Source organism: Anabas testudineus, chromosome 5 (genome assembly GCF_900324465.2).
Source record: "Anabas testudineus chromosome 5, fAnaTes1.2, whole genome shotgun sequence".
Lineage (NCBI taxonomy): Eukaryota > Metazoa > Chordata > Actinopteri > Anabantiformes > Anabantidae > Anabas > Anabas testudineus.
The window spans coordinates 14,629,352-14,652,252 of NC_046614.1; the positions used below are offsets into that span (position 1 = coordinate 14,629,352).

At 40.1% G+C, this 22,901-nt stretch overlaps 1 protein-coding gene across 1 annotated transcript; it reads right to left on the reverse strand.

Annotated features, from left to right (window-relative positions):
* Positions 1–432: 432 nt before the first annotated feature.
* Positions 433–22,901, reverse strand: kcnb1 (potassium voltage-gated channel, Shab-related subfamily, member 1). Its single transcript, XM_026349011.1, has 2 exons — positions 22,308–22,901; positions 433–2,358 (listed from the first exon to the last, which is right to left on the reverse strand). The coding sequence occupies exons 1-2, from the start codon at positions 22,881–22,883 to the stop codon at positions 433–435; spliced, it is 2,502 nt and encodes an 833-aa protein (XP_026204796.1). The 5' UTR covers positions 22,884–22,901.

Below are 22,901 nucleotides of genomic sequence, written 5' to 3' on the forward strand. Positions count from 1 at the left end.
ACTGGGACTCTGTAATGGGACAGTGGACAGCTGTTTTTTTTTTTTTTTTCGTTTTTTTTTTCTAAACAATATAAACATAACCGCCTGCTGTTAAAACCACATAATTCAGTTGGGGTTACACAAAATTCAGTATCTCTTACCACTCTACCTGGGCGTGCTTTTCTTTGTGGGTGTGGTATACTGTTGATAGGAATGAGATGAAGGAGGGGCAGTGACATTCTCCAAGTTAGAAATGTTTTTCTCCCAGAGTATTTACCACACATGGTCACAAAGAGCTTGTTGCCCAGTGGCATGCTCAGGTAATTTATGAAATGTTTCAGTGAGACCCTCACCTTCTTCTCTCCCTCTCCCGTTGTCCCTCGAGTGTTTTTAGTTTGTATAATGTCTCTATCACAAACACTCTCAATCTTCCTGTTAGTTTCTGCTTGTACCTCAGAGGTTTTTATCCGAAGTATTTCGACGCCCCCTCTCAACCTTTGGTCTACGTAGCATCTCAGGTCCTACGTGATTTTCATGAGTTACCCCACGAATCCCTTCAACGGGGAACAGACAGTTCTGGCCTAGCATTTTCTGGGCTGCTTCTAAATGGTTGGTGCCCCTCTGGTAATTGATGTTGATGCTGCGTTTTGGGCTTAAACCAGCCAACAAACGCTCTGAGGGACTTGTGTCAGAGATGTCGCGGAGGTGCTCATCATCATCAGTATCTGCATCAATATATTTGCTGATGGAGGAGTCATGGAAGGTGAAAACAGTTGAGGCCAGGGCAGTGCTCTCTGGGGACTTTGGCGGGGTCCTACTGCTGGCAGTGGTGTAGACAGAAGTTTCAGGGCTTAGCAGAGAATGATCTGATACAACTGAGCTATCTGACAGGGGGGACAGTCCTGACTCCCCCTCACTGCGACAACCTCTCTTGGGGATAAGGCTTTTTGAGGAGCTGCCAGAAAAGAAGAATTTTCTTGTGTTCTCTGAGCATGAGGGCTTTGTGACAGACACAGGAGTCAGCATCGGCTTGTGCTCCCCAGTGCTTTGTTGGCCTGCTTTTGCACTTGAATGCTGGGACAAGGCTGTGGCTGGACTGTGGGAGAACTGGTTGCTTTCTTGAAGTCCAAGGTCAATTGCAGGACTATGGGGGAAGCGTGGATTCTCTTGAAAGTCTGTTGCACAACTGATGTAGCTATCAATGCTGGATAAGCTTTTCATATCCCCTACTCCTTCTCTGGCACCTAGCACTGTTGGCCCGTGATCTTGGATGGCCCCTAACTCTATCTCATCTCTCTGTTTGCCAACTCTGGAGCCTCTGTCTTTAGCATTAAGGTTAGGTTGGGATTGTGTCTTTGCCATCTGGTTGTACATCTCTTCTAGCTTCTGAACATTTAGCCTCTGAGGACTGGTGGCTCGAACCTTGTTGGGAGAGCCTAACTCATGGGTGTTGAATGAGCGGTTCGAACTCGTCTCTGACGCAGCCCTCTTGGGAGTCCATTTCCAACGACTTGGAGAGAGATGGTTGTCATGAGGCCTCTCGCTCTTCTCTATCACTACATCCATCAGTTCTGCACTACGAGCAAAAGCCTCTTTCAAGTTCATTGAGACAATGCTGCCATTTCTCTTTGCCCTCTCAAGAGCCTCTCTTCGTTTAAGTGCTTTTTCTTGTCTCTTCTGCTCCTTGTAGAATTCTGAAAAGTTATTTACAATAATAGGAATAGGTAGAGCAATCACAAGTACTCCTGCTATGCAACACAACCCCCCCACAATCTTTCCCAGCAAAGTTTTTGGGTAAATATCTCCATATCCTACTGTGGTCATGGTAATAGTAGCCCACCAGAAAGAAGCTGGAATGCTTTTAAATTTTGTATCCTCCTCATCCTTCTCAGCGAAAAAAACCAGACTGGAGAAGATCATGATACCCATGGCTAGGAAAAGGATGAGCAAGCCTAGCTCATTGTAACTCCTTCTCAAGGTGAAGCCCAGAGACTGAAGACCTGTGGAGTGACGTGCCAGCTTCAGAATACGCAGGATACGCATGATTCGAAAAATCTGGACCACGCGGCGGACGTTCTGAAATTGCAGCACACTCTTGTTGGATTCTGTCAGGAAGATGGTGACATAGTAGGGCAGGATGGCCAATAGGTCAATGACATTTAGAGGACCCTTAAAGAACTTCCACTTGTTGGGGGAGGAGAGAAAACGAAGCAGATACTCCATGGTAAACCAGGCAATACACACGGCTTCCACATGGGCAAGTTGTGGGTTGTCTGTGGACTGGCCAAACTCATCTGTGTCCTGCAACTCTGGAAGGGTGTTCAGAGACAAGGCAATGGTGGATAACACAATGAAGAGGATGGAGATGATGGCCAAAATCTGGAAGAGAAATTCATAAAGGTAACATGAGTAAGGATTGCAGGATCAGAGAATTACATAAACAGATATGTTTAAGCACACATTTCTTATACAGCTGAGTCATTTACACCTAAACTAAATAAAATGAATGCCCAACCAGTGTATTTGTCAAAGGGTTTGATTACAATTTGAAGGTGCTGACAGTAAGTGAATTTCAATAACCACAGAGTCTAAACAAGCCTATAATAAATGCCTGACTAAGTGTGTGATTAGCTGAGAGCTAAAGAATTGGATTGTCTTAGACACTTATTTATTCATGACTCACTTATCTGGCTTATCCACATGAGTGAGTGTGCTTGAATGGAAAATGATGTTTAGCAACCAACAAACCAAAGCAAAAGCAACCCAGATTAGTATATTGAACTTGGGCAATGTCTTGTCTAAAATATTATAGTATACTATGGTCACAGTAATGTAATGAAATCAACACATACATGCTAATGTTAAGAGGGAATAATATTTGCTACATTCATAAGCATAGTTCAGCATGTTCCATGCTAAATTTAGCACAAAGTGTAGCTGGGTCTAATGTGAATCAAGTTAGATTTACATTAAATTTTTTTATGTATTCAGTCTAAAGCCAAAGAATCTACAATTTAAAAGTCTGACCTGAGATCGAGGAGAGCTACTATAATTTAATGTAGTATTATTGTTTGTACCAAATGTCATGGAAATCCATAAAAGAGTGATCAGGACCCCTTGGTCAAACCTCGGAGGGTAGCTTGGTAAAGAGAAAATGATTTTTCCACCAGTTCCCTTAAACCTTGTTACCTTTACTTCTACTACACCCTTGATCGATATTTTATTTTCTTGGTGGAACCTCATGAAATGTCAAGAGATCGCTAATGTCACTATGATTTATACTCTGGGGAGCATACTTAAGATTTCTGTACAAATCTTTTAAGGCAATCCAAAACCTTTTCAGATATGTCAATCTGGACCAAAGAACTGCCCATCAAACTGGCACTGCCATTTATAGAGCCATCCTGCTAGTATGGCTTTCTTATATTTACAATGAGCAAACTACCTTCCATAAACCTGAAGAGGTCAGATAGAAACGAACTGAGTTTTTCTCTTACTTTAGATCTGAAAGATAACTTTCCTCTGAGCTGCAATTTGCACGAATTTACTAAAAGACAAGACTGCGAGTTTCACAACCTAATGACCCTGCTCAATGTTGATGAAACAGCAGGGTGAGAAGGCTTCAGGCTTTGTCTGTGATCAAAAAACCAGGGTCACAAAACATTATCTTCGTGCTATTTCACGCAGGTTTCACTGCCTGCCACCTGTGCTGTGACTCCACAATGACATAAATACAGACATAATCACATACTGTAGGAGCAGAATGTCCCCAGAATCTACTGCACTAGACGACTCCTGATTCACACTGCACAGTACAGAGAGCTGGGAAGTCTGTCAAAACCTGCTTATTGTCACACACACACACACACGCACACACACACACACACACACACACATCCACACTCCAGCAATCATACCAACAGACAAGTACGTGGTGGTAGACTTCACCTCTTTTAGCACTTTATGACAGCTCCTCTCTCAACCACTGTTGTATGGTGTAGACAAAAAAAAAAAAAAAATCACTGCATTTGCTTTGAAGTATATTATTCTTGGGCTTGTTTGATCTGAAGAAGTGACTACACGATAAGAAATAGCTGAAGAAATGTTATCTACCCTGCGTGTAATATAGCAGAAATTCCATGTACAACAGATAAAAGATGCTTGACAATAACCAGAATGATTGTAATATTATACGGGGCATTGTATGAATGTTAAAAGTGTTATTTGTAGAGTTGATAACAATAATGTTGTGTACCTTTAAAGGTGAGAATCTGAAACACAATTGATGTCAAGCCAGAGATTAAAAGTCACTTTAAGCAAATCATATTTCTCTCTCTTCTCTTACAGGTAACTGGCACTTACATCATACCTGACACCCCAAAGAAGGTGAACTGAATTTTAATTGTGCAACTGAAAACATGTGTTTTCTGAAATATTACAGTCACACAATGCAACCTAAATTTCAGAAACTAATGAAGAAACTTTGTCTGAAAACGGTTGACAAGTGGATGATTGAACACTTTATATTTCATATACTTTTGTTTAATGCAACTACATGAGATTTGAGTTTAGTACTATTATTATGTTTCTTCTCATTACTCAAATTAGTATGTATATCCGTGTCAGGCACTAGCATCCCCTGTATGCCCTCTGTTAATAGTATTGTTTTAAGAAAGTTTCAAAATCTGCTTTCCACAAACTTGGGTGAACGGCACAAATTCAGCAGCTCCTTCTTAATCTTAGTGCTGAGGTATAAGAAAAGAGCTCCTGCCTGTCCTGAGCATGTTCCCGGAGGTGTATGTTGTGTAAATTCATCATAAACATATGTATACTCTGACATTCTGCCTTCTGTAATGCAGTGAACACGGATAAGGTTATGTGACAAGGAGAGCATCTGTTCCTGGATCAAAGACAGAATTACCTCATGATCTATTAGTCTGCGCATTAGTCCTGACACAGGACCAAACAGCACAACAATGAGGTTAGGATGTTGAATGATGCAAAAAATCATGGGCTGGTAAAAATATCTTCTTCTAAAAATGAATAACAATGCACTGTAGGTATTAAACATAATACACTCTTGTAATCATAAGCCTGGATGAATATGAAATACATTATTTTGGTGTGATTTAATAAGAATCATAAACCAGTGCACAAAGTTTCAATCCTCCCTTCTTTTGTTAAGATTAATCAAAACTAACCCCATGAACTGGATCCACTGGTTAAACACGCAGTCACTGTAAATAAACAGATCACATGACGTGGGGTTTCCCTATGAATCCTCCAGAGGAAATTAAGGCACAGAGGCAGAAATAGGCCAATAGCAACCAGTTGTTAGGACGTTGCTGACAATGGTGTATTAATTTGGTGTAAACATAATAGCTAAAGAGGCTACCTTATCTACTACCAATCAGAGCAGGAGGACACTGTTGCCATAGCGTCATGGCAGACATGAATAATGACCATCTCTGTTTATTTTCCCTCCTCTGTGCCCCTCCCCTCCTCCTGCCCTGGAGGAAATCTATTTGAAACAAACACTTCAAAAGCAGAGAGGTGCTGGAACTGAGGTCAGCCAGAAACTAAAGGGGGAGAAAAGCTGCACTGTCAAGAATGGAAAATGACAAAGTTGAAAAAAAAAGAAAGTACAAAGCAAATGACACCTCATGGATGTATGAACGTATTAGTCCACTGACCTCACAGAACACGCAGACACATCAGAATTGCAATGAATGAGAACAAGAATTGAGACATGCTGCTAATAAACCTCAAACTTGGAGTCATGCTGGAGTGTAGCTACGACAGAGAAGGACGAAAAAGAGCAGCCGATAGATTGGGATGCTATAAAACAAGTCTCTAGTGAAGTCACATCGGTGCTGCTGTGTAACAATATGATTACGAGGTCAAGTTTCTCCAGGAAACCCTGCACATTTCCCACTGGACTATGTCCCTGTTGGCCACTAGACAACATGCATTGCTCTCTCACACTGCCTCGTGCCCATCTCGTTCTTGTTCACTGCTCGTCTCTCGGGGTGTTCATCAAACTATTGCACCGTAGACTAGAGATCAACCCTTCATTGCACACAAAGGAGATCACAAACAAACACATGTCTAGCACAGGTTGAATGGAGCTCCAGACGTGCTTGTAATGGCATCAACAGAATTACAACCCTCAATGGAAACATAATGAACCTGATGTTGATAGTGGCCACACCCAAGACTATATCCTTTATGTCCTGCAAGTCCTGTGTGATGAATACTCTATTGTTGTAGCTAAATGATATGGGCAGAAAAAAGAGAGTGAAACTCCCAGTGAATGCTCCTTGGTGGCCTAATAAAGAGAAGAAAAGATGAAGGGAGGGAGATATTTATAACTGCAGGAGAGGAAAAGACAACATGTGTGCAAGAGAGAGAGAGAGAAAGAGAGAGAGAGAGCAGATTGACAGGAAATCCCACTTTGACTCTATACAAAGCCAGATGACACTGGTTTGTGTCTCCCATGGCACATTGTCATGTGGCTCAGCACACACAATAGTCCACACAGGTCCCTGTCTTCCACACAAGGTGACACCAGCGCTGTATCATGGACTGTGAAATTCTTCTCTGAGTTACATGTGGAAGGGAACTGAATTCACATTTTGAAGAAGGAAGTGACTAATTCTTTGATTGGCCATAGCCAATACACAGTACATACATCAAAGCAGTTTTAGCTCTCCAGAGGCACCTACACTCAGTGAGGGGGTAACTCATTCATATAAAGCTATTCCTGGGTATGCTAGATGTATATGGGGCAACCATGTAAAGTGGAATATCGACAAATGAACAGCTCAATTCTGCCACATTTAGCACATTAAAAAACATTAATGAGACATTTAGGACTTATTATTTGAACGTGAACTTTGTCATATTTTAATGTCGCATTTCAATCCTAATTGTTAAATTTAAATCTATTTTTAGTATTTCTCCAAAGGACATAGTGCACAATTAGTCAGCTTTTGGTCAGCCGACAAATCCAGTATTCAATTGTCTACACAAATTCAACAGGGAAGTATCACCAGCTAGTGATCATTTTCTAAGTGCAGTTTAATGCTAGGCAGATATAATGCTATGGATTCACCAGAGCCTGTTTACTGCTGCCTGTTGTAGCTGGAAACATGGTTGAAATGTGCAGTGAGACTGAACTGAACAGTAAGGTTAGAGGCTATAAAACTGGGTGGAGCTGCGTGATGACGCTCTCAACTCTAGAAATTGTTTTAGACTTCCTTGTCTTTTGAGCGTAATATTGTGCACATCTTTAATCGTCCTTAATTTGTTTTGTTATTTACTATCTTGCTTGTTATTTATGTTGTTTTTTCGTTTTAAAGACCAAATGACTTCTAGAAGACTACATTTGCTTTGTAGTTAGTATAAAAACAAAGACTGTTGCAGCTTCATATTGAGAAGTAATTTTCACTTAGCATCCACATAGTAAATGATAAAGTGTAACGTCGTAGTAGAACAAGTCATAAAGCAATGAAACAGAACTTAGTTCAGATTCATATGATTTTTTTTCTTTTAAAAGTTACACAGCTCACTTGAGGTGTTTCTGTACTTTTAGTGATGGGTTAGGAAGATTTGATTTAGGCTGTACTTGATTTATTTGTATATTTTGATTTGCCCCCCTTGGTTAGGTGCAGCTCGAGCTTTCTCACACCGTATTGAGTCATCCCAGGTGACAATTCAAGAACTCCCAGACTCCCTGTGCTCCAGCTGGCACCTTTCTCATTAGCAGCAACGGGAGCAACAGACACACTGTTTTACTTCAGTAGTGGAGGCTCCTTTTCCTGAGAGTCCTAACACCATTGTCTGTTAGCTCTCCCAGCGCTCACACAAGAAAACACATTAGACCCACCTAATAAAGACAGGCAATACTTAAACTTCTATTTAAAACCTGAATGGGCATAGAAAGTTTTCTGGTAAAGGGTTGCTGTGATCTGTTTTCAGGTGAGTAAATCAAGGTCTTTCTTTATCGCTAACATCTCCTGACTATCTCACTTGCTTTCCCAGCATCCCCTGAGCTACATCCAAGGCCACAGTGATACCATGCTACACTCTCCCATCTTCAACCGCTAGCCACTGTCACCATGACAACCCCCTTGAAGCTCGACAGGAGGTGGCTACGTGGACCTGCTTGTGAAAAGCAAGTCTGACAGAGTCTCCTTCTTTCTGTCTCCACCCTCCCTCTCTCCTTCCTTCTATCCCTGATTTGTACCTTATTCCAAGCTCACCCAGCTTTGAACCATCTGTGCTGCTCTGTCTCTGGGGTTTTCTCTTATTTGTGTCAGAATATTTGCATTGAAGTTGTGTGTGCTGTGTGTTACATGCTTAATGGGTCATCAGTTCAGTTGGTTCATACTGGTCGCATGCTGCATTTCATACAGCAAAGCAATATGAGGCATTATTATCTGAAAAGAAAAAAGGCTACTTCATAAATAACTGTCAGACTTGATCTTCAGGTGCAGATGCTGTGCGTTTGCTATCACATCACTCCATTAAATTAACAGACATCCCAAAACAAAGCTACTGATCTTCATCTTCATCAGGATGTTATCGTCAGTGGTCAGTAGTACAGAAGTGATATTGTGAGTGTTAAATAATGTGGAATAATTCACACCCCTGATTCTGAATGTAGAAGGGCTCTGCCTCTCTTCCTGTGAAAGAGATGGGGTTTCCATGGAGACGGGAGGAGACTGTGACTTCCACATTTCCCCCAGCATGATAGCTTGAAACACACTCACAGACACATTTGCAGTGTCTCAGCTGTAGTCTACCCACCCTACATCACTTGTGCTTGTAACTTTGAACAGCAGAGCCTTGCTCAGCTTAACCCTCCACATCTTGTCAAAATGAAGACACCAAGTTGTATTTTGTGGCTCTTCCAAAGCGCTACTGCCAATTTCAACCTGCAGAATAAAACTGATGACCTATGATCATGACCTTGCTTCTCTAACGTTGAGGCAGCTGCACTTTTAACCCCTTTGTGGATCTTATTGATGGACAACTCTTCCTGAAAGGTCCAGGCTATAAATATTGTATGATGAGACCACTCACTTATAAGTAATTTAATTTATAATACACTCTGAATCTATATTTAAATTACATTGCAGGGTCTTTAACATTGCTTCATCTCATATCCTGCACTTGTAATATTCAATAAATTTTAATTTTAAGACTAAATGTGGTATTCAAATGAACAACTGATATCCATCCTATCTGCATTTTCTATGTGTAAATAACTAATTATATTAATGTCTTTAATTCCTCACTTAGCCATGTGAAACACTGTGTACTTTGAGTTCAGAAAGAAAGAGTGAAACAAGCCATTTTGGGGGCCTTCATCAAACTTTTTCCCAACTCATGCAGTGCTTGCATGCACAAAGTGCACCACAACCCCATTCAGCAAACCACTAATGTAGGTAGAAAATCTATGCTTGGACCATCCATCTCTTGAATGAATCCCACCTCATCTCCTCTCCCTCTCAATTATTCATGCATTTCAGATGAAGAAGAGAATCCAGACTCAGCATCTATATTTAAACTATTGCTGGTCCATGGTGGCTGTATAAATAGAAACAGTATAGGGTCTGATTTGCTGCACCAAAGGAGGCTGTTTTCATCGGGAATTTGAACTCACAGCATTTATAAGGATCGGAAGGAAATAAAAGACAACTTCAGACTTTTTGGACTGAAGAAACACAATAAAACAATAGAGATAAAACAATATGTGTGATGGCTTAACCGGTTTCTGCTATCCAATAAATGTTTAATAATAGTCCTTAGTGATGGTGTCACATGTTGACAAAAATATAACAAGGCAAGTTTGTCTGATGTCTTGCAGCCCATGATGGTTTATTTATTACAGAAATCAGAGAACGTCACGGTATACTCTGCAGACTGCAGCACTGAAGGAAAATGTAAACATGAACGAAACATTGATTTGAAACGCAAAGACTGAGAAAGACACACACACACACACACACACACACACACACACACAGTCAATCAACAATGATGCCTGAATAGAAGGCAGCTGCAAGTCTCGGCATCACACAAATAACAGTTGCCATGGCGATAGTGAGAGTGAACTTTTAACCATTTAAGCGATCGCAATGAAAGGAAAATAATGTGAGAGATGGAAGGAGAACAAAAACATTCGGAAACACAGAAACGAAGACAAGACCTGGATGACCTAGAAAGATGTGAATGTCGTGTACTCTGATATTCCTGTATTCACAGAGCGACGCAAAGCAAGAATACGCTTAATCCTGAAGTCAGGAGAGATGTGATGTACTTACTCAAAGCATAACATTACACTGGGGCCATATTTCACACTTTGTGAGAGCTCGAATCAGTAGCCATTCAGTGTAGGTGCTGCTAATCCCTTTCAGAACTACATGCAGATTAACACCCAAATCCTTGAAGTTGTGATAATTGGACAACTAGAAGCAAACGATTTTTGTGCTTAAAACCGCATCTGCTGTATTGGTCCAGAACTCTTTCACTAACCCCCCTGACAATGATGTAACCACCTGCTAGGCAACATAGTGTGTGTGAAAACACAGCGTAGCATAACTGCAGCATGTATGTGATATGAATAATTAACAATCAATAATTAATCGTCAACAAGCCCCTTCCCTTTTAGTTATTATTGCTTTTACACCAAGCTTCACATTTCACTATCACACAGCAAGATCAAGTTTATTATAAAATCGATGGCAGGTTCACCACAGTGGCCTTAAAGGAAGACAAGATGCTTTTCGATTCTAGCCAGCAACTGGGCTGTAGACTTTAGACTCCTGCTTTTATCAGCTGTAGATAGATATTTAAGCTCACTATAAGATACGTACACCTGCTACATTAGTGGGGGTCTCTGGGTGGCTTTGCAATGTTTCTAGTTCAAAGTGTTTTAAAACAAAAACCCTGTAAAAGGCAGCTTCATTAAGCACTTGGTGGCTACGTGCATCTCTCTGCTCACCTGCTCAGCATCATTTCAAATTTCCAATTGTTGTAGAAATAAGTGAAACGGAAATAAAGAAACAGTACAAAAGTGTCTGTCAAAAGACTGAATGTAATTGTTTCTGTATAGCACTATACAGTACTATAGAGTCAGTTAGTTAAATAATCAGCCTACAAGATTTTTTACTCTGTTTTAGTGTGAAGCTCAAACGCTTGGACAAAGCAGGACAGGGAATTTTGGTTTTAGGCACTCCCAGCACTTGTGGAGACCAAAGTCTTGGTCTGGCTTAATAGAGACAAATAAATATATATTTAATAAAACTTTAATAACAAACATGAGGACAAACATTTCTCTAAACCCCAAACCAAAGTGATTCTTCTTGCCTGAATCTAACTGGGATTACACACCCGTCATTCACTCCAACAACCTCCTTGTGACTTGCTTCCTGTCACTAAATGTAGCACTTCATTCATTCAAAAACGATGCTGCGTGATAGCATAATAATACTCTAATTACGCCTGCAACAAAAACTGAATCACTTTTGCAGTTTCTGAAATCACCGCAAAATAATGTAGTGTGAAGGGATCCTTGGACCACGGAGCCAATTAGCAGATTATGTTGGAGCAGACAGCTATGGCTGTACCACTTATCATGTCTACGGCTGCGGTGACAGTAAAGACATAAAAGGATGTAGTGTGAAACGTGTGATGAGGTGGTTTGTGTGTGTAACCTGAAAGTAGTCCCAGGCCAGGTGAAAGTGCTCATCAAGGTGAAAGGCCTCATGCACCAGTAGTCAAGTGCTCTCTCCCTACTCTCAAAATCAGCCATTGGCTTGATGAATGCTTCTCCGTCACCTTAGTGGGTTCTATTTCTGCCTCTGGCCTTCATGCTTTCCCCAAAGTCATTCATTCACCCTTCTACACAACCTGCACAGCGAAGTGAAGTCCACCAATGAGGAAAGCTGGAACAGCTACAGTACGACAACTGGGGCAGCTTCTAGACCTACTGTATGAGCTCTGATTATAGAACAGAATATTTCAGTGCACTCATTTGGGGACTGACGATTGGTTGTGGTCTGCAGGAGGTCACATACTGTAGCACAGTGTTGGTAGTAGGAGCCTCTCTGCAGGACTTGCAGAAGCCTTAAGTGGGTTGTGTTGCATTACATAAAATAGTATGATAAATACATACATGCCCATCTGATTGCCAGCAGGAATTATGACATTATACTTAATATTATTAATGGAGTAAAGCCTAGTTCAGGTGCTGTAAGTGATGCAGCCTCCAGTATATATATACAGTATACGCACCCTTTGCTAGGTGGTCTAATACACAGTATATTGTGTGTATTTAATGGCTGCCCTGTCCACTGTTCTGTTCTGCTGTACTCCCGTTTTACTGCTTATTTGCACATTTAACTGTAACATTGATGCAACTTATCTCCATATAATTCATGATCTGGATGGAACGTTTACTGTTGGCGCTCCCTGCATCTAATGTACCGAGCTTGGTGTAAGCTTGTGGTGAATACAGGTCGGAGTACATACTCTGTGCGCTGTTCGCAAAAAATAAATGTATTCCACATGAACTGACTGACTGACGTGGTTATTTTCTAGTTCACTGAACAGTGCAGTGTGTAATGGAGAATATGGGAAATGATGTGACAAAGATCTCATGTCAGATCCATGTGGTGTGTACCTCTACCCACTGAATCACGACATGTCCGGATGTGAAGTCTTGTTTACTGCACGGGCGGGTTTCTCACTCACGGTATATACAGAATCTTTATTGTAATGTTATGATTAAAACTTAAAGAAATTATGATTGAGATTAAAATGTATTAGACTTTTGCTTTCAAATTGATGATAACACTGAAAACAAAGCATTAACATGTTTGAATATCTTGCTGATTGTGCCCTGTATCATCGCACTTAACGTTTAACATTTACATCACAATCACAGAGAACGAGGAGAAAACTACTGGTAACTTTCCAGAGTAGTGAAATCAACAAAACTTTTAGTTTGGATAGTTGTTGAACTGGTGCTCAGAGTTTTCCAACTCTTCAGTTTTGCTTAGCGTCACGTATACTACATCACGATTTCATGTATGATTTAGCAGTTGTGACAACACTCTTCTTTCGGGTTAGGACTGGTTTGGAACCTGTCACAGAGTTTTAATATTAATCATTCACTCAGAAACTTGAAGGGCATAGTTGTATCTGAGTGTGTGAGTGACAGCGGACATGTCACTTAACCATAAGACTTAAATTAGCGTGTTTTTAACAAAATAAGCAGATTGGTGGTTAATTAGTAATCGTTATAAATTAAATGAAACATAACTTCGGATGCAGCCATACAGGACAAAAATAGCATCTGAGAGGTTTTATAAATATTCAAATATGAATCATTTGTTATGACATTTACAGTCAACCCCAAGGAAGGGGTCTCTCCGCCACCATCATCAAATTACAGAATGGGAGAATATCTTTATAGTAAATCTATCTATTCAGTAAAGTTGTAAAGATGTAAAGTGATACGTCCAAGTCATATTAAAGCTATTCTGGAAGAATGTGGAGGCCCAACACTTTACACTTTCTGCTGGTTGATCACTACTCTTCTAAGAACCCCTTTTATCATAGAGTAAAGAACATTAAGCACATTATGTATTTGTCTTCACTGCTTTTACAGTGTTGTTTCTTCTTACAATACAGTTTGCTCTGCACACAATTCACCCAAGACATTGGAATGCACTACTTAAAAAAAAAACAAAGCTAAATATTGCATGATCATTTTAACTATGCATGTACCTACGAACAAAAAAAGGGCGCTGTCTCCCAAAATGGCTTTGTTGCAAAACATATGTCTTTTGAGACACCTCTTGATGACAATTAACTTAAAAGATCTGTGTTGCCGCAGTGCTGCACAGCTGAAACTAAATATTAAGCAGATGCTTTTTTTTTTTTTTTTTGGTTTTTTTTTAGCCCCTGGACTCGTGGATGATTGTGTCCCACATGTTCTTTAAAATATTATCTAGTCTGAAGGCAATCACAAACTTAAATGGCTTAAAGCCCTTATGAAATTATTACTAAAGGATTTTCTCCAGAGGTCAGAAGTCAAGTGAGAGTTGTGTTCAACCTTTATGTTTAACAGTCATTAAAAAATCTTTTACTCTTTTATGTTTATGTGTCCAACTCTTCAGACATCTTGGTCTAACTCGGGATTTTTATTTATTTTTTATTATATATTTTTTTTAAACTTTTTTGTTTCAGAGTATCTTGCTCCTCAGGCATCTCTTTTTTTCGGGACAGTGATGTTTCAGTGTCTCAGCGCTCACGTAACAGCTCAACTGCAACATGAATGAACAAAAGAGCTGTCAAGCTTTGTAGAAGCAAAGCACGATTCTTGACCACGTCTCACCATCCACTTCACAATCTCAAAGCCTTTTCTACGCAGATCAGATTTTATTCTGTTTATCAGGGACAAAATACATTTAAGGATATGTAATACATTTTTGTTCAAGCTGTCTTTGCAACAGATCTGTGCAGCGACTTTGAATGAACTAAAGTAATGTTTCTCTGACGACCACTGAATTACAGCCACCAAACATACAGAACAGATCTACTGCAACAATAAATAGCAAGCAGACTATCTTTACTAAACCTATTCTGCAGCAGTGAAACATGCCATGGCTGTGCCCCAGTGCAAGCCTGAGAGGCTGAGATGACACTACAAATCCGGAGCCATCCACTACAAAATGCATGACATGGCTTGTAAAATACTCAGGAACACGACTCAACCACTAGAGAATCAGACCTATGTGCGTTAACAGTGAATGAGCATTAAAGAATGAAGCACAACGTTAAAACAGCTACTGAATAGCCCCAAACTGTCCCTCACACCTCTGTCGAATATTAACCTATTACAACAATAAATATCATTGTAATAATGTAAGAACTTTGTACAAATGATTATCGTAATCCTCTTGGTCATGTAGCCTGCACTCTCGTGTTTCGTGATTATTACCAAGGTGGTTATGTAATCACCTCACTTCCATCATTTGTTTGTTTGTTTATATATAAATGATTTTGCATGATTATTAATCCATCTCATAAGAAAAAAAAAAAAGATTTTGGAGAGCCCTCTGACCTACCCTCTCTCCCAAATAATAAACTTTATAATTAGAGTGTCTCTTGACCTCAAACAAACAGTTTGTGACACACAACCACTCTCCCAGCAGAAACCTAATTAAACTGACAATCTAATTACCTTTCGCACACTGTTACCATCAGGCTAAACTTCTGCAAATATTACATAATTTACCCAGCAGACTGTTAACTGTGACAGTTACAGCCAAATGGAAGGATTAACAGGCCTTAGTGGACATCTGCACTCTAGTGAGAGTTTTCTTAGTTGCATTTGTTCTAAGACACATATATAAAAAATGTGAGTGTGAAGTCATGATTTAGTTAATTGACACTGCTGCAAAGTTGACTTTGGACTTTGTTTAGTTTCAAATGTCAAAAGTCAAATATATAGAGTAGAATTTCTAACAGAAAGACTTACTGCTATCACTCAAGACTTCAGCCCTCTGGTCTATGAATGTACAGGTTTGTAGGCTCCATTAGTTATCTCATTGTCACAATTCATGTTTGACATAGTGGTAACGTAAGTAGCACCATTAATTACTACACCATTAATCTAAATAAGGTTGTACTGTGAATGTCAGCCTTAATCTCCTGAGGCTTTCATTCTGTCGAAGTAGTGACGCTGATTGTGTGTGGAGAGTAGGCTGGAAAAAGAGGAAATAGAGGTAGTGAGGTATATTTAAACATTTTACATCATCATAAGAATCAATAATAAACTCCAGGGATAAAGTTTCACTGCATTAGCAACTGTGTACTCTATAGGTGTGTGTGTGTGTGAGAGTGTGTGTGTGCAGTATGTTGATCGTGTTCTCTTGATAGTTACAACAAAGTCACAGGAGAGACTGATTAATCAATCCCCCTTTTCTCCCATGTCCATAAATGTATAAGCATGCTAAAAGCTAAATATAGAGCAAACATCGTTTACAGTTTTGACTTCATTTCAACCTCAACCTTCATAGTTTTCTAGCTGCTTTGAATCTGACTTCAGGGCAGGTTAAAAGAGACAGTGCTGTTGATGAGAAGACAGTATGACAGGCAGAGAGAGCAGCCGGCATGAAAACAATCACTGATGCACTCAATCTCTGAGTACACATGATGCCAGCTCATATCTCTGCACTGCACAATACCAGACAACATGAACAAATAACCAGAGAAACCGTGATATGTTATTTCTCCTTAATCCCCTATCAAGCACTAATTTGTGGCTTCACTTTCACATGGTCTCGCCGTGGCGTCTTGTCAGAGAGTTACCTGAGAGACTCGCTGTGCTAGCGCTCCCCTTCTCTGTGGACTTTTTAACATTTGAACACACTTTACTGATGCATATTGAACCTATGGTGTTCACAATAGAGTAGCAGCAACTTCAGCAGCACTACACAAGCACTATCTCCAATAACTTAAATGTTGGATGCTAACATATTTGACAAAGAAGCTAAATTATTCATCAGTGTGCTCTGAAGGTGCTCTTTATTTAGAAATAGGAAATATACTTTATACTCTGTGTATGAATATACAAATGTGCTGGTAGTTTGTGGATGACATATATACTATATACTGTATTTGTTATAGGCAGATATTGGTTTTTACTGTGCTGTCCTATTGCAAAGTTATTTAATATTGTGTATAATCAGTATTCAAGTGTCTAAAATTCACAATCAGATCACTATTTTTTAACAAAAAAAAATGCACAGTTGATAGGATCATCGCTGTTTAAGATGGTGATGTATTTCACATGGATTTTTCAGTTGGTCTTTTTGGAGCAAGACGGCTTTTTGACTCTTGGCTGAATTGTCATGAAATTATTTTGTAGATATTTTTAAACCTTAGACCCCAGTGGAGAAAATGTATTAATTCATAAAGGCTGAACCCTTTTCAAGGTGACCTCAAAATGCCTATTTCCCAAATCAGGCAGCTGCCTAGCACCTTTATACAGTTTGGATTTGGACAATGTTCGCTCACTGCACTGCATTCTAGACTCAGTTTTACAGGATTCATATACATCATCATCCATTTTACAGGCTGTGTCTTTACAGCTGTCCGAAATCATAGATTCTAGTCTGCTTGGATCCAGCTGCAGACTCATTTACGAGTAGGAATATATCCAAACAGCATTTATATGTCATCTTAAGTATGACATGAGAGCAGCATAATTGAAATTTGTTGGCTGCCATGTGATGCACAATACCCACTGACAGCAGAAATTGGTAATTCTCCATGTTTGGCTGCATGCAGGACAAACGTGACAGCAACATTCATTTTTAGCTTTGGTTTTATTTGTAAATTGTCTGAAGCCAAACCCATGTGGATACTAAATCCATGTCTTCATTAAGAATCAATGCAAATCTCAGTGAAAACTGTCTCAAATTTGATTATTCACAGTCAGGACGGATGACTCTAAAACCTCCTGAAATGGATGTGTGGGAAGAAGGAAACATTTTGACCAGTGCTCCTATAATTAGTTAAGATTCTCAAACAAATTCTGCTCAGAAGTGTAAAAACGTATACACTAGTATTCTAATAATTAGTCAACAGATGTCTACTTACATTTTATTATAACCCTAATAATAGGATGTCCCAATAACTCCTTAAAAAGCCTCTAGTTAATCCAAAAGGCTGCAGACAGAGTTCTGACTGGGATCAGCAAGAGAGATCATATTTCTCCTACATTAGCTTCTCTCCATTGGCTCCCTGTAAAATCCAGCATAGAGTTTAAAACACTTCTCCTCACATATAAAGCACTTTATAATCAGGCTCCATCTTATCTTAAAGACCTCATTGTTCCATATTTTCCCAGCACAACTCTCCGTTCTCAGACTGCAGGTCTACTTGCAGTTCCTAGAGTTTTCAAATGTAGAATGGGAGGCAGAGCCTTTAGCGATCAAGCTCCTCTCCTGTGGAACCAGCTCCCAGTTCAGGTTCTGGAGGCAGACACCCTCTCCACATTTAAGACTAGACTTAAAACTTTCCTTTTTTATAATGCTTATAGTTGGAATTGGCTTAGGTGACTCTGAACCATCTCTTAGTTATGCTGCTATAGATTAGTCTGCTGGGGGACCTCTACTGATACACTAAGCTCATCTTCCCTCCTAACCTCTCGTCTATCCATTCAAATGCTATCATTGCATGTCATTAACTTTGTCTTTTCTCTCTCCCGTAGTTGTGCTTCCTCCTCTCTGTCGCCTCCTCTCTCTCTGTTCTCCTCTGCAGGTTTCCTCGGCCCAAGAGTTGTATATCTCCAGAGTTCAGTTACTGGCCCCTACGACCTGCCCAGTGTTTTTGCTGCCATTGTTGTTATTTTTGTTGCCTGCTGTTCTTTTCTTTCTCCTTTCTCCACTCACCCCAACCGGTCGAGGCAGATGGCCACCCACCCTGTAGATTGTTGTTGGGTTTTTCATATCATTCTGTATACAATTATACTTTCTAAGATCTTAAACTTTACACTCTAAAGTGCCTTGAGATGACTTTTGCTGGGATTTGGCGTTGAATCAAAAACTTTGTTTGTAGATGTATAAGTAAGGATTATTTTGATGGTTTGATATTTTGAAGTTTTTTTTGTCAAGTATTCTCAACATGTTATTCTAACGTCTGACAGTTCTAGCATTATGAATGAGACTACTCAAATCTATGGCAACATTACATAAATGCTCCTGCAAGTGAAAAGGTTTTTCTTGGTGCTAATCAGACTGTTAGATGCTGCTTTGCGAGCGGTCAGACACAATCTCATTTTCTTGTGACGCAAATTTGATTTGAGAGAGTGAGACGGACAATGCCGTGGCTTAGAGAGCAATGTAAACAGAGAGAGGGAAGCTTCAAATTGGGCATAGAGTCTCCTGGAGAATAATTAATGTGACATTTCTCTGACATTTAGTCTGAGGTATAGTGGAGGAGCCTGAAGAAGGGGAGGAAGGGAGCAGAGATACGAGCTAGTGAGGTGAAAAAGAGACAGGAAGGACAACAGGGCAGAAAGAACACAGGCAGCAACATCAGCTTTCTCCACGAACATCTTGAAAAATACTGTAGCTTCTACTCTCCTTCTTGTGTTATTTTGCATAGACATAAAATCCAGGCACAAAGCAGAAGTGTGATCACACACACACACACACACACACACACACACACACACACACACAAACAGAGACACATAGAAACACAAATAGACCTACTCTAATGTTCAGTACCCACTCCTTCAATGATGATAAAATTGTACTTTTGTTGCTTGGTAACGATTTGTTTTGTGCTCATCTCTACCATTCACCATCTGTTTATGCGCTGTTGCACATACATTACCATGGCTGACCCACAACAGGAGAGCACAGCTGATGAGCCAACACGGGGACAGTCTGTGGTCAACGCTAGGCCACTTGACAAGTCCACAGATTGTTCCAGCCTATTAAAAAAGACTATACATCAACCCCTATTAAAGCTTTTATTAGTTTGGGCTGTGGTTTCACATTGTCCTTTTAAGCTAATTAGAAATTGACAAACTCTGCTTCTTGCTGTGTCGAGGTCGCTCTTTTTTCTGGCACACCATCCTCCACTATCGGTTTATAATGAATCCAAACAAAGCAACGTTTGGAAGGAATACTTTTTTTTATTTTATTGGTAAGCACTGCACTGACTGTGTGGCTTTTGAAAGGTGTATATCTGCAGAAGACAATATGCATAAGTACTTTGCTGTGTCATTATTTAAAGCCAAAAGTGCCCATCTTGGTTAAGCACTTTAAAACTGTTCTCCACTGATACATTGTTTTCATAAACTGCAAATATCAGGGTGCGGTAATGGATACAGCAACCCATGGTCGAGTCGGAGTGGTCATCCCCCTTTTGTAGGCTACAGCACTTTCTTAGCTCTAACACAATAAATATTGATTTTACATCTCTTTGATTCCTATGAAGAAGACATTTCACTGACAGACTCGCTGCATTCATCTCAGTCTGTTTGTGGGATAGCGCTGACATTTCTCACAAATCTTCACCGTAACAGCATCAGCCAGCAGAAACTGCTAATAGTTCCATTTCCATTTCACATACAATGATTGCTGCGAGCCAAACAAGTTACGGCGCTCGCTTTAAAACAGTGTTGGAAAGACAGAGCGCCCTCTTTGATCCCTCTAATCCAACGTAGAAGAGTGCGATCAAAGGCTGCTAATGTTTAACGCTGTTGCGGTCTCCCAGGCTGCAGTTGCAGGTGTGGCTCCCTGAAAAGGCTTTCCGAGGCCGTCTTTCCGCTCCCACTAAAGGTGAGCACACCTGATTGAAGTCAGCAAACATGGCCTTCAGATAAGGAAATAATGTGCAGCAGGGTGAGGACCTCAACATCTAATTATGTCTGGGGGCATTCAATGCATGGTTGTTACAAACAACATACAGTTGACATGGTCATGCAGCCAAAAAGTGCATAATATTACCACACAATCACACACACACACACACACACACACACACACACACACACACACACACACACACACACACACACACACACATGCTCAGCTATCACCTCTCTTTTACCTTCCTCTTTTGCTCTTACTAATAATTGGTTTCTTGCTTATTACAATATCTGCAGTAATCACATGTCACAACCATCGTCTACTGATCAAAAAGTGATTCTCTCAAGCAGTAAATTATCCAAATGATCACATCTGGAAGCATTTCTGGTTTGTTATTAATGTGTACAAACATCTAATTCAATAGTCCAGCCTCCTGCAGAATATCTCAGATTCAACTGGGTCAGGGTGGGGTCGGACAAAGTGTACAGTAGGGATGAAGAGCAGACAGACGTTTACATTCTCAAAAACAAGCTAACGAAAAAGCAAAGGACCTGTGTAAATAGAGTATTAGACTGGAGGAAGATAATGAGCCTTGTGTCGTGCTTTAAACATTGTTAATAGTGATGCATTTTCCTTGCCACCAAACTCATCTAACTGTTAATGCGTGCTTTTTTGGTTGTTGAACAATGATAATGGAAGATAATAGCCCATATCCCACATGGATAAGTAACCTCCGCTGGTTGTTTTTTATCATTTCCTTCCTTTACTTTGTGTTCCAAGCTTGGAACAATCACAATATTAGTAAATAGCAAAAGTGCAACACATTAAGGTGCCCTGACTGACCCACTTTGAGCAACTGTGAACATCCTTTATAATGTGTTAGTGGCTCTAAACGTTCCAGAGTTCATTTTCACTGCAAACCTTACATTTATGTCCTTTGTTCCCTTTGGCAATAATGGAAGTTACCTATGCTCTGTTGCATGCTATTTCCACACAGTGGTCCTATTTATAAAATGGTTTAGAAATTACAACCAGACACTGCAATGTTAGTTTACTTTAAGATGACCCGAACATACAAAGACACTTATATTAGGAGATAAACTACATATCATATATCAACATGTATACAGCCTTTCTATATGTCAAACTGAGTCTACACCATTTCAGCATCTCTGTGACGCTGTACCTTGATGCAGAGATACTCACAATACACTGCTGTATACTGTACTCATGTTACATCCTTCATTCTTATTCCACTCATCCACTATTTGTGCTGTATACAGTGTACACTACCAGTCTAGTACATATAGGAATATACACATAGGAATTACCATGTTTATCATGAAAAGATGCTTCAGCTGTCCTAACATGATTGCAAAAGGGGTTTCTGATGATCAGTTATCCCTTTAAATTAATAAAATTGCATTAGCAAACACAGCATGCAGTTAGAAGACAGAACCAATGTTTGCTGATGATATGTTTATGTAAATATCACTTTAAGTTGTTTCCAGCTGCTATCGTCATTTACAACATTAACAGTGTCTACACTGTCTTTCTGATCAATCAGCTGTTATAAAATCTATAATCTCCTTCAAAACATGTTCTTTAGAACAGTTTTTGTATAACTATTTGACCAATAGTGTATTTCACTGTGGTTCAATGCTAACTGCAATACATTAATCTAATCTAATCTAATCTGACATGCTAATGTCAGGTATAATGCCAGCCATGCTCAACATATTAGTTTAGTGTGTTAGCAAGCTAATGCTTTGTAGGACTAAAGAATTAAAACAATATAAACTTTATATGTGTCTGCGTGTCTTTGTGTGCACACCTGGAGGAATCATCATCACATTAGTAGGAGATGGTGCCAACCAATCACACACTCTTCTCTTTCACCTAAGATCCAGTGACAATTACCTTTGCTGCAACCGATGAACTGGGCTTTTCCAAGAGGTCCCAAAGTTTCTTTCGTTTTTCAGCACAGCAGGTGTTGTCAAATTCTTCTCCCTCTCTGTCTTTTAAATTGTCTGCCTCTCTTTTGAGCTCCTCATTCATTTGCTCCTTTTTCTGGTGGTACCTGGCCTGGCAACACGACTCCAGGTAGATCTCATCAATGCCCCAGTAGTCGAGCTCTTGACTAAACGACAGTGCGCACATTTCTTCCATCATGTGCAGCTTGCCCGTGCGGTAGAAGTTCAGAATTGATGTGAACGCCCCCGGATGTCGGTCGAAAAAGTACTCGTTCTCTTCAAGGTTGTAGTCATCACACACTTCCATCAGAGATTCATGGGTGCTGCAGTCTCTTAGCTTTCCCAAACGTGTTCGTGGAAGTCTGTCCAGTGTTCGCCACAAGACTTCATGTGGGAGACCCCCAACATTCAGCCGGACTCTGCGGAAGCAGGACTTGCTGCGAATGATGTCCACTGGTTCAGGTGGCAGCGAGGATGTTGAGCGGGAGCCAGGTTTATTTAACTCTGCCAGGGATTTATCCATGGTGACTTTATGTTGTGG

Excerpts from the sequence above, each read along its gene's own strand:
- kcnb1 (XM_026349011.1), bottom strand. The coding sequence starts at position 22,883 with ATGGATAAATCCCTGGCAGAGTTAAATAAACCTGGCTCCCGCTCAACA. Across the intron at positions 2,359-22,307 it reads GTTCATCGGTTGCAGCAAAG|ATTTTGGCCATCATCTCCAT; the intron begins GTAATTGTCACT and ends TTTCTCTTCCAG.